The 15,130-nt window shown below is 40.2% G+C and overlaps 1 protein-coding gene across 4 annotated transcripts in view; it reads right to left on the bottom strand.

The window, feature by feature from the left end:
- Window positions 1–15,130, bottom strand: part of TIAM2 (TIAM Rac1 associated GEF 2) — a 90,953-nt gene that overhangs the window by 51,205 nt on the left and 24,618 nt on the right. For 2 of the 4 annotated variants that reach the window (XM_056343272.1, XM_056343271.1), the window contains exons 6-11: window positions 14,101–14,286; window positions 12,728–12,874; window positions 9,075–9,137; window positions 4,129–4,296; window positions 1,360–1,461; window positions 812–893 (exon numbers count right to left, since the gene is read on the bottom strand). In XM_056343272.1, the coding sequence (XP_056199247.1) occupies window positions 812–893; window positions 1,360–1,461; window positions 4,129–4,296; window positions 9,075–9,137; window positions 12,728–12,874; window positions 14,101–14,286 (748 nt within the window). The remainder of the gene's footprint in view (window positions 1–811; window positions 894–1,359; window positions 1,462–4,128; window positions 4,297–9,074; window positions 9,138–12,727; window positions 12,875–14,100; window positions 14,287–15,130) is intronic. The other 2 variants (XM_056343274.1, XM_056343273.1) reach the window with 2 other exon arrangements.

The raw sequence follows: 15,130 nt of genomic DNA, 5'->3' as shown, positions 1-15,130 counted from the left end.
AGCATAGAGAAATTATCACATTGTTTCTCAGTCATTGTAAGGCATGTTAAAGTTAATAGGACTTTACAACTTGCAGGAAATGTCATGGTGTGCTGTAAAAAAACCAAAATTATCAGCTTTTGTAGAAATCAAGAACATTTTTGACCTCAGCCCCATAGGACATTTTGGTAACACAGCTCATCGTTTCGGTTAGAGTGTGTCCATCAGACATAGAGGCATCTTAAACAGATCTAAAAACTGGAAACCCAGACTATAAAGCAGTAAACTTATACAGACCAGTGAGTGAGACAGTCCAGAAAGAAATAATTTATTCCAACAAACTTGCAGCTAAAGAACAACACAGAGCTGCCTTACAAAGGCATCTCTGCAAGGTATATAATTATTTCAAGGCATAACCACCTCCCATGAATAAAAAGCCTGTCAGAATTTGTACCGAAGGACACTCTGTTGACACTGTGCCAACAGAGGATCCCACTACCAAAAAAGAAACAGGCAGACCTTGACCATGGCCTGACTGAGACTGATTTTATTAATCCTGGCAAAGAACATGTGTCTTCTGACAATTCCACGCTTGAATTATTTGGCCAGCACGGCAGAATTAGAAAGTGGACCCTTCCCAAACATAAGAAATGCACCTGCCATTGAAGATTTAAGTGTAAAACAACCAGTTTCAGTCTTTGTTATAATGCCTCGAGTCCTTTGCAGACTCTTCGAGCTGTCAAGGACGGCACTACCTGCTCTCAGAGGCAGAAAAGTCCTGATGAGATAAAGCAAGCAATGAGAATAAAAAGAAAAATCCCTGAGAGCTTACCAAAATCACTTATGTTTTCCGTCTTTGTAAGATGAACATGATAAACATTTAATGGACAAATTTCTATTTCATCATACACCTGTTGGAAAAAAAACAGTAACAGAAGACATCAAATTACGAAATTGCAAGCATCAACCCCCAAAGTTACAGCATAAGAAATAAGTGCAATATTCTTTGCATCAATGAAGAGCCAAAACTTGCTGTCTTTACACAGAGAACTGTGTTATTGTGCAAGTGTCATTGGTATCAGTGGGACTAAATACAGAGTAAGCTAAAGAGAGAAAACCCAGCCTGGAGTAGAGACTGACACTTTGCTTTTGTACCAGAAGCCCCACTTAAATCTTCAAACACTTCTTGAACTGTTTGCAGTGCCTAGCCACCCAAACGTCTGCACAGGCATGGACTGTGTGAACAAGGATGGCAGAACGCAATCCAGGAACAGCTTTAAAACCTTATTTTAGATGTGATTCACACGTATTTGTAGGTGCTAATTCAACTGTAGCTACAGACATCCCGGAGCTTTATCTAATAGGAGTCACACTTTCCTGGTCTACTATGTATTCGTATGGTTCAGGAGCACAATACTCAGTATTTTCATCAACAAGTCTTCTGAGTTGTAGGCCATAGTGTCTTGGCTCCAGCTGTTTCATCTAAGGAATAAGAAGAACGGGGTTTGGAATTTGTTATTTATTTCCAGAGTCCCAGAAGACAAAGAAGTGACACACACACACACAAACACACAAAAAACCCTGTAGAAATCATGCAAGAGCAATCTTCAAGTCATTTTCTATCTATTTTTGTGGCATAAACAAAACTAGCTACACTGCTTAGAAGATAAGGTTCAAGTGCAATTTCCATTTTCCCTTATGATCCTCCCAAATCCTTTCATAAACACTATGTCTTGGCTATTTGATTAACTGAGCACTGCTACATGTTTCCAAAGCTATCGCAACTGTTTTCTGTCCTTTTGAACTTACACTCTCAACCATCTTTAGCAGTGACTACTTTTAACCACTCAGTTCTGATCAGCAACTTTTTCTTCTGATGTAATGCAGATATGGGCTGTTAGGAGAAGGGATGGGAAAGGAAGCAGGTCCCCTAAGGGTTTGCCTTTATTAGATTTTATTTTTATTGCTGGGTTTCACCTAGCCAGATCTGAGAGCTTCACCTATTTGTTTTTTTACCACATGCAGTCAAAGCAAAAATCCTGTCTCAACAGGGAGTCAAAGGAAAACAGGAATACCCAGAGGATATTAGCCTGAAAGTGTTGAGCCCCTGTTGGGAGTCTCTCTGAAAATCAGGATGCTAGTGAGACCACTGCACAAAACATTTCATTTTAGCATATTAATAGAACAACATTTCAAAATCAGGAGGAAGCAACATTTCTAAGACAGGAGGAATGACTGCATCACTGAGGGTTACTTAACCTCTTTAATGCATCTCCGCAGCTTACAGAACCTAAATCTACTGAGTAACTAGTAATTGCCTTAACATCTTATTATGTGTAACAGTTTACGAGTTGCACGTGTTCTGTAACCTAAACAACTGCATTCAAAACCACATTTTTTTCCAATATGCGCTATCCAAAAGCCTCAGACAGAAAACAGAAATGAGAAAAGTATAAACCCCATAAAGCATGAATGAAGGGAAAAAAACCCAACCCCTTTGAACTTCATCCTTATACACATAACATTCAAATATGTTCTCTTAAGAAAAAAGATTCCTTACACTCACCAGAGCAGAATGAAAATGTAAGAAGGAAAAGAACCAGGATAGATGAGTAGAAAGTATTCAGCATTACAGAATGCTTATGAAAAGCTTTACACACAGAATAGAAAGAAAAAATAAAACAGGAAAATGTTTAAGAAAAAAATCACAAAATTTAAAATAAATTTTCATGCGATACAGACAATGAAAATTAAAAGTCAGATTTACAATTACAAATATTTTGGGATGATGGAGTAGTAGAGGTAAGGAATTTTGGTTTCAACGGAATTTTACGTTTATAAATTTTATTTCCTCTTTCGGGAGTCTTGCATGTCACTGTAACTACTTCCCAATATTTCAGCTCTACTGTGCCATCTCGTGGTCAAACCATGTCTCAGACAATCCTTTTGGCCTGACTAGGTACAGAGAATTTTTAAAAAGTACAGCCAGGCATCAAACTGTTTCTCCAGGATTCAGTACCCATCAGCAAAAGGAACGAGAAAATAATTTCTTCTCGGTGATGCCATAGAGACACGTTGTAATTTGGCTAAATCAGTGTGCTCATTTTGATGTAAAAGATGTAGTTCACCCTGGATTTTTAAAAACTTTATTATTTTTTTTTGTTTACAATACTACCAGGTGCAAAGAGCCATTAAATTGAGTCCTTTCCTCCACTAGAAGCCTCAAAATTCATTAACTTCGAGCCAGCTGAATGAGCTCACCTGAAAGTTCACACTAACCTTGGCCAAAAGCTACAGATGGATTTTGAACAGAGCAGGATTCTTTTTTTTCTCCTGTTTTTCCCCTTTACTTGTGAAGTAAATAAACTACATTTACCATTTTTCAGAAAACAGAACTTGGGAGCAAAAAGGTGGGTTTTTTTCAAAAAGCTTGTCTGCATATTTTAAGTGACTTGAATCATGAAGTTAGAGCTAAATTCAAGCACTGATACATGCGGAGACAAAGATGCTAGGTATGTTGCCATGTTCTAGGGGTGCTGGTTTTTTGTCTGTAGTTAAAATTGGTGCTTTTACTTTACCTTCAACCTGTGACTCAGATTTCTGTCCCAAGAACTACAGCAATCCCTCTTGCTGGCACTGACTTTCAGAAGGGAATGCACTCTTTGAAACTCACAAGTAGAGCTGGTATTTAATTAAATGCTTAAAAAGGTCCTTTAAGAAGCTAACATAGCATAGCCTTTGTCACAGCAATCTTAAATGTCTTAATCTCCCAGCATTAATTCAACCAGTCCCTGTTACTCCTCTGTCATTAATTTGCACAGAACAACTGTGTTCACTGCAATGACAATGTAGAGAGGACACGTGCTGAGATTTCTCCGGGGCTGACTACCTGGCAAACTGTCACCGCTCTTTAAGTATTCACCATGTGCTGTCTTGAGCAATGTTTCTTGAAAACCTTCCTACAACCCTGCTACCTTGGCTACAACCCATAAATAACGTAACTAAGGGAAACAGAGCAATGTGCCTTAATACAGTGACAGGGGGATACTGGTATCATGCTCTCACTATTTAGGCATCCTCTGATGTATTAGATTCCTCCTGAAGCCCACAGCTATTAACAAGGTGCAGTCACACACAAAAAATTAGTACCTTGCATGCCAAAGACAAAACATCTTCCACCTTGTGCTCTGGCTTGAGAGTCAGCGCCACTCCCGGGCCATCACAGAAGTGAACATACGTCTGTGTTTCCCAAGCACTCTCCTTCTGGATGCTCTCCGGCACTGAGCAGTAGACATTCAAAAAGTCATCAACTTGCTGCTGGAAACAAGGGAGGAATGTACAATGTATGTGGATGTTGCAAGAAAACCCCAAAAGTACAATTACATTGGCAGTTTGCAGTGGATACATATTGAGACATGGCATTGTGTATTCCTGCATGGCAAGACCAAGTTCTGTTACCTGCCCTCATTCACTGCTGAAGACTTTGAGAACAGATTGCACATCCTCTGCATACCTATTATGGGCTTTTGTGCCTTTATCTCATATTAACTGTTGATCTAACTCGAAGTGAAAATATGTAGCTACATGATATTATGTCACAGTGGGAATAAGTTCTTAAGAAGAACTGACTATTACAATTTTATTTAATTGACAAATGCAAAAAAAAACCCAGAATTACTGTAATTTTGCCAGAAAATTATAATATAGTAACATTCCAGCAGAGAGCACTGTGGAGCAAGGCTTGCCTTAAAATAATAAAGGACTGAAGCAGGAATAAAGTGTTCCTATTCTATTTGCAGTTTAAGAACATATTGTTTCATAGGTAGTGCAGGGTGTTTGCCTGTTTACCATTTTGCTTCACATTCACCCTTGTTCCAAAGCCACTCCACTTGATCAAATAACAACATCGACCCTGAATAAATTCCCTGTTGCTTTCCCACCTCTCATTTTCATGCCTTCTCCCGTACTGCACTTTAGACTATGCGTTTCAAAGGAAGTCACACAAGGAGAAGAAAAACACTGAGAGCTGTTCAGACTTTGGATTTTCACCTGTGTATTTGGGTCTGCCTATTCAGCAGGTCACTTAAATACCCATATCAAGGCATTTAAGCTTATGCAGGTAAGGTCTCTTGATTTCCCTTACAGTCAATGGAAAGAGACAACAAGTAAAAGCTCCCCCTGTAAAGTGGCAGAACTGCCACCCAAGACATATCTTAAGATACCTGAGCTGTTCTCAGGAGTGTCTACCTCCCTAATGCTTTTTCTTTGTATTTTTGTTTTGTTTGTTTGGGTTGGAGGGTTTTGTTGCCTACATAAAGCCCCTTGATTACGCAGTTCTTCCTCCTGGCTCTGCAGGGACACAAGCCCAGGGGTGCACTGCAATTAAAAACTGCAGTAAAATCACTGCACAGGGACTGCTTCCCTTCCTGCAGGCAGCAAAGATATTGACAACAATCTACCAATAGCAACAAAGAGACCAATACTATTTTGTTTTCCCAAATAACAACCGAGGCTGTGAAAATTATATAGTAAGCAATCCTATTCAGGTAATTACCAAACAATGCAGAAATTCAGGTTGCAGCCGACCCATAGGACAGCACATATTGGGTAATAACTTGATGCCAGAGTAACATTGGGTTTGGTGGAATAATATTAACAAACTAACGGCATTCGCGAATCTTGTATCTCTTGCTCGACTGTCCCTCTTAACTAGTTGAAAAGGAAATGTCAATTACACAGGTCCATGGAAATCCTAAAATCCAGAAACCACTATACGTAACAGGAATCCTGTTATGCTACTGCAATTAATGGAGTGATGAAATGTACATCAGGTGAAGTTTCACCTTGGTGGCCGTGGTTCCAGACTGCTCGTAACACTGGTGGTGTTGAAGATAATCCCTGTAGAAGCATGGTCCTCTCAGCACTAAATCAAGTGCCTCGGAATAAAGGCTGACCTCCTTCCGCAGTGTAAATAACAGAAAGGAGAAAGGGCAAGACAGGTAGGCTTTGAGAGTTTAGCAGGAATGAGTCAGACTTAATTCTCCTGCGGCTTCCTCCAGGGAAAACCGAGGCTATGTTCCCTCAGCTAGGGAGATGCTCCCAGCAGCTCAGAGGTTTGTAACTGCCACAGTGGTTTACTGCCCTGCAACAGCAGTTCTTTGAATCTGTGCAACTGAAATAAACCTCACTCTTGCCAGAGACGAAAAAAACCAAACCCCAAAACACAGAGGTTTAAGGTGATAAGGAGCAGGTTTAAGGCCACCTTTTTTCTGGAAGCTTTTAAGACAGGGTAGAAAGTTCTGTAGCCAACATGAGGTACTTCCCTCTCCTTGCCACGTACACTGGTGCTCCAGCATATGCCTTGAGATAAACTCGCCCCTGCTATTAAACACGACTATGTTCCTTAACTGCAGTCAAGGTACTGTTGCTTCATCCACATTTTCCATCTCAGAAAATCTGACATGAAAAGAGATTTTTTTTCCTGTTATGCCTGTAGTGACTAATTCTACAATAGTTCATTCATTCATTGCCACATAAAGTTATAACAACCCATCCAATTTTCCAGAAATAGGCGCCAGGATTTCCAGACTGTCACACGTTGTGCCACAGGGCTGCTGCAGGACCAATAGGTTACTTCATAATTTCCTCCCACTATTTGCCTCTGGTTTTATCATTCTTTTCAGGGAAAATACAGCCTCCCTGGCAGACTTCACTATTCGTCATTCGCTACACTCCTCAGGTAGCATTTTATAAAAGTTTTGATGCTGTTTTTGTTTTTCATTTTAAATCAGCCAGTAAAACTGGTCTGATGCCAAAGTAACGGTTTTCAGTTATGATGAATCATTTCTGAGCTGTCGCATGATTCATCAAAATGTCAGGATATTAAAAATGCACACACTGTATTTAATTCCCATTTAAAAAAGGTTTAAGAAATAAGGTTGGAATAATAATAATAATAATGATAATAATAATAACAATGCTTTTCTAAAAATAAGGTTGAGCTCCAGAGCTCTGCTTCAGCACCTAAAATGGGGAAGGGTTTAGTCTTGAAACACAACCCTGCCGAACTTTGTAAAAGCCTAGCCCAAAACCAGCAGTGACATCACACCCCTGGTCCCCTGTCCCTGGGGAGCATGGCTGCGAGCCCCTGCCGGAATCTGGAGAAGGCTGCTTTTACCCAGAGCTGGGCCAAGAAGCCAGACCTCATCACTTCCCCAACATGGCACCAAAGGGAGAGGACTTCATTCTGCCTGTTCCCTGGTGCCTTCAAAACCTTTCTCTGTCTTCTCAGGAGGGTTCAGGAAGAGCAAACACCCTTGTTCAGCCAGAGGACAGGAGACCTACAGCAGACCCTGATGCACAAGGCAGCACTGTTGAGCCCCCAGCCTCATGGGGTCTGATGCTAAACCGAGGGACTGATGTGACAGCCCATCAGGAGAAACCTCCAGGGGATGCAACCAAGAGATTTTGCCTCTCCTTGGCTTTAGGAGGAACCAAACCTTTCCATGTTTCAACAGGATCAGACAGGAATGAATTGCGTTTACTGTGTCTGAGGTGGGAAATGGATGCCATCTCACACCACACCCAACGGCACATTCTGGAGGAGTTGTGTTCTCTACAGAAGACCATTTCACCCAGAGATCCCTCATCATTATAATTTATTTTAAAAAGAGAGGAGTGATTTGGTTTAAATACTTTCCCACCCCAGGAAATAAAAAGCAAAAGGTCAGGTAACCAAGGGAATTCAGGTGTTTCAATGTACTTCTTCAAAGAACAGACAAAAAGTGAAGATACCTTCAGAGGCAAAACAGCATTATAGGATTAGCTGCTGTCAGCGGGAGATGCCTCTCTCAGTGGTATAACTTCTGCATAATTATATATTTCTTTCTTACCTAGCCATTAAATGAATGTCCTTGATGAGAAAATAAACCATGTAGCACATAATGATACAAAAACACCAACATAAAAACCTATGAGAAATGATGAACATCATCCAAGCCTTCCTCATGAGATTCATTACAGTTCTTCATTATAGTTAATCATTTTCAAGAGCAATATTTCATTTTAGATGCAGATTTTGACTTTTTGTGTAATACCTGGTACACAAACTCAGCTGAAAGGGAATAGTACTGTAGTATGATTTTTTATAAAGTCTTCTTTCAAGTTTTAAACTGCATCAGGAGAATATCTGGTTCAGGGAACAAAGGAAGAAAAGGGACAGGGGGTAGATGGGAAGAAAAATATCCCTTTGAGTCTTGCACATGTCATTGAAGAAATCCAGCTATATCATCCAGAAACCAAAGCCCAGAAACCCTGCACCTAAGACTTAATTTGCATTTTTTATTTCGAGTCTGCACAAGCCCACCAAGGGAGACAGATTCTGTCTATGGAAACCCTGCAGTACACAGGCAACACTCGGTGGTCCTACATGTATGCAGTTATGGATTTTGCAGCACCTTGCTTTGCTTCCAGACAGGGGTACAGTGACATTATCCCTGGGGGGGCTGCGGGAGCTGAGAGGGACCCTGACTCATACCAGGCAGGGACGAGCAGCAGCTCTCCTCCTCCTGGGCACTGGAGAACATCAGCAGCAGCTATTTACTGGGTGATGTTTTGGGGATGACGCTTTCTCTTCCTTTACTTGGGCAATCTTCAACTATATATAGTTTCTCGTTTCTCTGCTGGTATGCTTCACAGACTTTAATTAGACTTTATTTGCCTTTATACTCAAAATACACAGGTTCTGTTAAAGTAGGCAAAGGGGAAAAATACACATTGGGTTTTACCGTATTGTGGAGGATGCTTTCAAACAAGCTTGGTACCAAATCTCTCTCAGACAGTGTATGCACTGTAAGGATTAGTGCTGTGAAGATTCTAGGGATTATTTTTTTTTAAAAAAAAAAAAAAGGCTACCATGCATATCCAGAAACTTATGTTGAAGTGGTTTCATTAGCAGAATTATAATCCTGCCACCTAACATTAACTGCATTTTATGAACCTCTGTAGGGTTTCTGAACCAGCCTCATCATACGCTTGGTGAAATACATTCAGGAATTTAAAAAAGATGGTGCAGAATAAGGACAGGTATATCTTACCTCAGCAGAGTTGGCTGAATTCTGAACACCAGCAAATCCATGTCCTCCAGCTGAATCAAAAATCTATTTAAAATATTAAAGATAAATAAATAGATTAAACAAATAAACCCCTTTATTTCTTACCTATGTTAGGTAAATTATTTTAAAAAATTAAAATGAAAACTAAATTAATAAATATATATCAACCTGCCAAACCCCAGGGATCTTTTTGTACTTTTTATCGCTTTATTCTGACTAGAAGAAGTATCAAAGAAGTACAAATCTCCCTCTATAAAGAAAATCTAAGCAAGTTTACTCTTTCAGGCTACATGCACACTCATATTCAAATATGTGTAAAAGCATTCATGTCCTTGCTTTTTCCCACCTTCTGTTTAGCAATAAGATTAAAATCATTTACTTTCAAATCATGTACTACACTGGAAGTTACAGTTTCACCTTTTTGGGTATGGTTAGGTACAGCTACAAATCTCACAATGACTTAAAGGAACTATTTCAAATATTTTTTTCTGTTTTCTAAGACTCCTTACCCTACAGTTTTTCATCTCTTCTAACCGAGCAGTTAGGTCGACACTATCGATGGAAATTTTTAGCTTAGCTTTAAAGGCATAATTGACTCAAAACTTGCGTTATTAAGTAATGAAAATAGCTGAGTACTGTGTCTGCTTGGGAAGTGATGAAAGCAGAAACTGAGACTTACATTCCCCAACTGTTTTGAAAGCCTAACTACTAGTATCTCACAAAGCTATTAGGCTTATTAATGAATTGTTTTAAATCCAATACATAGCTATGGATACAATCAGATACTTGGTGAAAAGGGTTGTATAAACATAAGGATAGATCTATACAGTTTATACATGATGTTAAGATTTGCAGGTAGTAACTTTATCCTCCTGAAGTGCAAATATAAACAGCGTTTTGTTAACTCCTCCCGCAGTCAACAAATCAGGACAGTATCAAACTTATATATGAGCTTTTTCTGTTTAGGTTTTTCTTTTCTTTTTGGGGAAAAAAAATTTGGGGGGGTACTAGCAAAAGCCTTTTGGATAATCCAAGACACTAACAAACTCTTTCTAAATCTTATACAAAATCCAGTTTCTGCTAATGCAAATAAAGGGCACCACTTCTGAACTTCCTCTTCCTGGTCTCACCCACAGATGTAATGAAAGTATTTTATTGTTTATGATTTCTCAAAACAGTTTATCATTTAGACACAAGAAAGCAGATAAGCATTTAAGAAACCAAGGATAATGTGAGCCTAGACATCCCCCATCTGCTATAGTGCAGTTTTATTAACTGATTTATAAAAGACTGAGCCACTTCATTAATGTTTACGAAAGCCTCCCAGCACAGAAACTCTGAACCTTCTTTTTTATTAGTACCATAACATTAAACTTAAGTTAAAATTAAAAACTTCTCTGACACAATGATGCTCAAGAATATACTATCTAATTTTGAAGCTAGGGTACAGCAGATGAAAAAATACCAGCTTTAGACAAATGAACTTTAATTAAATCCAAGAAAGCAAGACATTTTTAACCTATTGTGTGACAGACTGCAGCACAATGAGCAGAGAAGTGAGCTCCACTTCTCTGCTTAACCCAGTGTCGCAGAGGGCTGAAAGAGACAATAAGAAAGACAGCCTCAAGCCTGTTCTGATTTTGATATACAATTATGTGCATACACACAAGCCTGAGCAAAGATATGGCTCCCTTTTCAGCCACCTTCTAGGTTCATGGGTCAGTTTTCAAGCCATGCCTTTAAAAATTCCACACTTTTATAAGTATGAGTCATAGCCTGGTGTTACTCATATGCAACACTCAGCATTTACATTTCCTTAATTTTATTGTAGGATATTAAATAAATAAAAAAAAAAAAATCAAGAGCCTCAACTCATGGATGAAAATGGACACATTTTTGGGCCAGCTAGTTGCAAGGTTTGGAAGGAGGGTGAGGATGCACTGGGGCCACACCTCTGCCTGCACCAGGGCTCCCTCCTCTGTGCTTGGAAAAGCAGTGGAACAGCAGCAGGAGCCTCCTCTCCTTGCCATGGATATAAGCCTCCCCATACCTGAGCTCTGCAGGGGAAGGACGTATTACCCAGTTAAGACTGTGAGATATCAGCTCCGCTGGGAACAGAGCTAAGGGGCACAACATCCCTTCCCTCAAGGCTCTTTTATTAATAAAGAAATAGAGGTGCAGGACCCACAGACCAGCCTCACCTGCTGGGTGAAACAGGGGAAATTATGTGAAAAGAATGACCTGGAGAAAATTTCTCCTTCAGTTCCCTCCTTCATAAGAGAGACTAGAGTTTTATTCTTACGCAATTTCACCATGTAAACACATTTCGATCGATATGCTAAAATGTGCAAGTCACCCAAAGAAGCTTAATCTCAGTCTTACACATAGATAAATATTTACCTACTAAAAATACAAACCACTACACCAGAAAATGCTGACATGTTATTTAGTAACATTAAATCTGCTGCACCAGCTCTGGGACTACTGCAGTATGTGTACAGATAGGCTTGTTTAAATATTCCACAAGCAGATTACCATAAATCAAGAACAGCCGATTTTCAAGTGCTGATCATATATTTTTGACTAATAAAATCAAAATACCAGGGGACGATAGGAACAAAGTCACTTGATAAACAATGCACAAAATACTGCTTTGCAGAAGAAACAGCAGACATGGCAGACTCTAGTAAAAATAGTAATGTCATGAGTGTGGGTGCATCTTTACACCTTCTGCCTCACCATCAAAGAAGTATCTCTGTTTCTGCTGTTACTGACCTTTTTTTTTTCAGGGAGAAGGCAGCAAACTTTTGTTTCACATTTAGCTGTGCTTTTACTGAGGAAAATACAGACTCCTGAAGCGTGGGGTTTACACTAGTTGTGTGCACGGGCCATTAGTTTCACAAAGAGAAAAAGACCCAGTGAGATGCTGTAGTTTTTCAGCAATGCAGCCCTTCAGCGGGGGCACACATCAGCACAGGCACTCTCCCCAGGGCCAGCCTGCCCCAGCACATCAAACCTGTGCCAAGCCTTCAGCTGGTGTAAACTGGCATGGCTTTATTCGTCAGCTGTCTACACCTAAGCTGGCCTCCTGCATGAGAACAGTCTTCTGTTGGCTTGGCTAAAATGTACTTCCAAGCAGCACATGTTGCTTTGACGGGCTATGCCAAAGATAGCTGTCTTTGCAGCAGTCTCTCCTCTTTCTCCCTTGAAGACTCACCTGTGTTACTATTTCAATTGCAATAGCACTTCAGAGCTCCAGTCAGAAGCCAGCACACACTGTGTTAAGGACCGTGCATACAGGCTATCTCCAAAGAAACTCTACTTCCAAGCAGTTTGCAACGTGCCAGAGGACAAGTTTTATTACAAGTGGTAACTGATAGTTTTGAGCTGGTGATAATAAACTAACCCGCTGGGTCAAAACCTCATTCACCAATCTTACTTATCACAAAGAAACCCCAAATTCAATATATACTCTTCACAAGTGACTCTCCCATTGCAAGTCTGCCATGTCTACTGAAACTGCAAACACAGGTTTGATGGACAGATGTCTCCCACCCCGTGCATCAAGAGCACCTCACAGGATGAGCCCCAGCAGAAGCAAGCCACTCTATGCTGTCCCCAGTAATAAGATCTACCTGAGTTATGGAAGGTCGCTTTTCTTTTCCTTTTCTTGCCAATGTGTCCAGTCCTTTTAGCGAAGAAAATAAACCCTTCTTATTTCGGACCCTCTGTGACAGAGATAGGGTACGTTTCCTGAGAGCAGCTTCATCCCTGGAGCAGATCTATGTAAACACAGAGACAGGCTTTCCTATATCACTTTCCTAACAGCAAAATATTGACAGTTATTTCAGCTTGAAGCATCAAGGAGAGTTACTTCAGTTCACCCCAATCTAATATGCCAAGGTGCAAGGACAATGTTTTAAACTTTCAGTGGTGATGCCTGTTTTGGTATTCCAGTGGTGTGACTGTAATTTTTTCGTCATGGGGCAAAATTAGAAGCTCATTGGAAGGGAGGAACTGAGAAGACATTGCTTTGTACAAAAAAATAAGTTAATGAGAAGGCTTGGAAGAAGAATGATAAGCTATCACTCAGATATGAAATTGCTACTGTAAGAAAGACTCTCAACATTGCCAAATGTAGGAGATAAACGTGCTATGGCATTGAGTTATTAACAAGCAACAACACAAACCACACTGGTAAAAGCAGTGGCAGAGAGAAACATTCCCTGACAAGACTTTTCAGGACTACTATTCAGACTGACTTCTCACGCAGCAAATGTCGCCCACCCCTCCCTGCCACAATCAGCCTCACAGCCCTGCCACGCTTAAAGAGCAGAGGTGCACCTGCTACTGCCCTACTTCCCTTTAAGCCAACAGGGTGATAGCAGCTGAGGATCAGGATCTCCCTCATTCTTCTTTGTGAACACAGCTAACTGTTCTTTAAAAGTCACTTATAATTTTGGATTGTTTGTAGTTTTAGCCTATTCTAAAAATACTTCCTTTTCAGAAGGGTATCAAACTGTTTCTGAAAAATGGAGCCATCTGGACCTCCAAAAAAGATCAACTCAACCCAGAGTCACCTGAACCACTTTCAGAAATGTCAGCGTCAGGCTCTTTTCACTCTAAGCAACTTAGCTCCTCTACACTTTAAACTCTTAACTCAGTGGAGGTGAAATTGCAGTGACAAAATTTCAGCACAATGACTCTATTACATATATTCTGGAGGAATATTTTGGTTTGTTTCTTTTTTTAAGTATGGGTCAGAAGTACCCAGTTCTGGGGACAAAAAAAAGTTATGGACATATTCCTCATGGTTTAAAAGTCTGTCTCTGTAAAAGAAAAATTATCTGCAGTCACAGAACAGGCAGAAAGTGTGAGAAGGGAACAGGGCTGTCCAGGCAACACATGTGGGTGCAGCCATGTACTACCCCAGCACAATTCCACATTTAAGTACAATATTAACAATGGCTTTGTGTAACACACCCATGAAAAGTGCATTTGGACTTACCAGTGCATGGAAGGATGAGACAGAGAAAATGCCGAGCCGCCCCAGTGCCAATTTTGAAGGACGACTGGCAGCAGCCAAAAGACTCTTTGGGTTTGGGAGCTCCCCACCTTGCAAACTGGCTAGGTAACATCGCATTCGGAAAAGGTCCATGTTAAATTTTTCCAGGTTCTGTTCCCATTGCTGGATCTGTTTAGATATAAAAAGGGACAATTAAAAGGGGAAAAATGTCTTTGTAGGCTGCGCTGAAAATTTGAGCTCTTCCCCAAACCCACAGTAAATTGCTTTCATCTGGTAGTATATGGATTAGATTAGTTATTCCATGCCAAAACACATTCAGTCATATTGTGTTACATCAACCCAAAAGATGGCTTGAAATAAAACAAAGCTGGTGGTCTTAAATGCATACTGACAAGATGAACATACTGTGAACTTTGGGTAGTTTGATAGCCACAAAAGCAGTTACATAAAAACACAACCCTGTGGTTCACAAAGGCGCTTCCCCCCTGCACCCCGCCTCCCTTCTTTCTCTCCTTTTTGGAGATTAGTTTTGTTTCCTTCATTTTTACGAGCTTAGATTGGATAGCTGGCTGGCTGAAAGCAAAGCAGCATAGCTACGCTAATGCACTGTAAAAGCGAAGGCACTGTGCAAAGCTTGGTAGTTACTCTGATAGGTCCTGCTCATTCTTTACTATTGTCCTATGGCCTCTCCATCTGTAAAGAGCAGACAATATTGGCAACACAAGGATGTGCAGTTCTTTACCTGACTAACAGGCTAAGGCATGCTTACACTCAGGCAAACGTCAAAAATGAGCTATATATGTGCAATACCAACCACTGGATCAAAAGCAAGAATGTATACCTACCCTTCATGCAATTTTAAACACTTCTAACAGAGGCATATGCGATCTAACAGACCACTTAATCCAGTTTCAATGTACAATTAGGGAAGTGAAGTCTCAAATATTTCCTAGGCAAAGTTCTGAATCAAGGCTTAGATGACAGACGTCAAGTATTGGTACAAGTAGATACA

The sequence above is a fragment of the Falco biarmicus genome, chromosome 6 (assembly GCF_023638135.1).
Source record: "Falco biarmicus isolate bFalBia1 chromosome 6, bFalBia1.pri, whole genome shotgun sequence".
In the NCBI taxonomy this organism is placed as follows: Eukaryota; Metazoa; Chordata; class Aves; order Falconiformes; family Falconidae; genus Falco; species Falco biarmicus.
This window is presented reverse-complemented; position numbering and strand designations above follow the sequence as displayed.